The 1,353-nt window shown below is 42.4% G+C and overlaps 2 protein-coding genes across 2 annotated transcripts; both read left to right on the plus strand.

Annotated features, from left to right (window-relative positions):
- Window positions 1–2: 2 nt before the first annotated feature.
- TM35_001021120 (Trypanosoma vivax) lies at window positions 3–404 on the plus strand (the record flags this gene model as incomplete). Its single annotated transcript, XM_029031626.1, has 1 exon — window positions 3–404. A coding segment is annotated over one exon (402 nt), but the record flags the coding sequence as incomplete, so codon positions are not given.
- Window positions 405–495: 91 nt separating this feature from the next.
- On the plus strand, window positions 496–975 carry TM35_001021130 (uncharacterized protein; the record flags this gene model as incomplete). The annotated part of the gene is made up of 1 exon (XM_029031627.1): window positions 496–975. The coding sequence occupies one exon, from the start codon at window positions 496–498 to the stop codon at window positions 973–975; it is 480 nt and encodes a 159-aa protein (XP_028877092.1).
- Between the last annotated feature and the right edge of the window lie 378 nt (window positions 976–1,353).

Genomic DNA, 1,353 nt, shown 5'->3' on the forward strand with positions numbered 1-1,353 from the left:
GTGCCACAAACTCGCTGGAGGCCATCTTTCTTGATGGCACACGGCAGAAGTTGAAGGTGTTCGCTGTGCGGCCGGCCGGTGTTTGTGGAGAAGAGGAACTATTTCACCAATGGAAGAAGGATGCGAGTACACGTCCTGTGCGAACTGTGTACCTGAGAATGGAGGGACGTGCCTCAACGCCAACACCACCTGTTGCATCCTCATCTGTACACGATGGTAGTAGCAGTGACCATAACCATATGAATGGTGCTAAGCAGGATATTTATCATAATAGCAATGATTATATTGAAAAGAAAGCAATGGTGATTTTTCTTTCGTGCTTTGTGTTCTGTTTAAAGATTGATGATGTGCTGACTCTACCAGTCTTGTTTGTTTGTGCTTTTCCTCATAATTGCTGTGACTGAATCACTTATAATCCACATTGTTGACTGTTGCAAAACTTTGTGCCATACTCTCTTCCACATGTAGATATTTACATTATTATAAAATTCAACCATGAGCACGGAATATGAATTGCAAGCCAAATATAGTGATGCCGTCCAGATTTACCTAGCCGCCAAACAGGCCGAGGCAGCTGCTAAGAAGGAAAAAGTTGAGAAATGGACTGTAGAAAGAAAAACACAGGATGGCACCAAAGAGTATTATCTCGCTTGGGCAGAAATAAACAAGGCAGCGATGACTTTTACTGAAAAGGTTGAACAAAGGTATACTGCTGCGTATACGATACATTCGTTGTATGCAGATTGTATGAAATACATGCACGGAGCTGACTCCAAGGAAGCACAAATAGCCCAGCATCGCGCAGAGTTGGCTCACACAAGGGAGTTTGTTTACAGTGATAGCTCTCCATATTGGATAAAATGGTACAAGTTGTGTAGCAAAGTTTGGTGGGTGTATTATGAGTTTAGGGCAGAAGGTTATGACAAAGTGGCAGCTGAGCTCATAGGGCAAGGGAAGCGTTTTGGGATCATATAGAAAAAGAATCCAATGGTAAAAGCTTTCGCAATGCCCGGAATGCAGCCTTAGTAGCGTTGAAGAAATGGGAGAAAGAAGATGCTCGTGTCGCCTGGGATAAGGCCAAACCAAAGTACGACACTGCGTTAGCCAAGTGGAATGAGTTCAAACCAAAAGGAGAAAAATTCGCGGAAGAGTTGGAGGTTAAAATATGTGAATGTGCGAAAACATCTTTAACAGTGTACGCTATTTTAAGTAAGTGTAAGAGTAGTGCGTTGAATGACCTCGATCGGAAAAGTCAAACGATTGACGATTTAAATGATCAACTGGACCAGAAGGATGATCAGATCGCTGCGTTGAACAATAAACTACACCAAAAGAGTCAAGAAAATAAAGAAA

The sequence above is a fragment of the Trypanosoma theileri genome (assembly GCF_002087225.1).
Source record: "Trypanosoma theileri isolate Edinburgh chromosome Unknown TM35_Tth_102_V1, whole genome shotgun sequence".
Taxonomy (NCBI): Eukaryota; Euglenozoa; class Kinetoplastea; order Trypanosomatida; family Trypanosomatidae; genus Trypanosoma; species Trypanosoma theileri.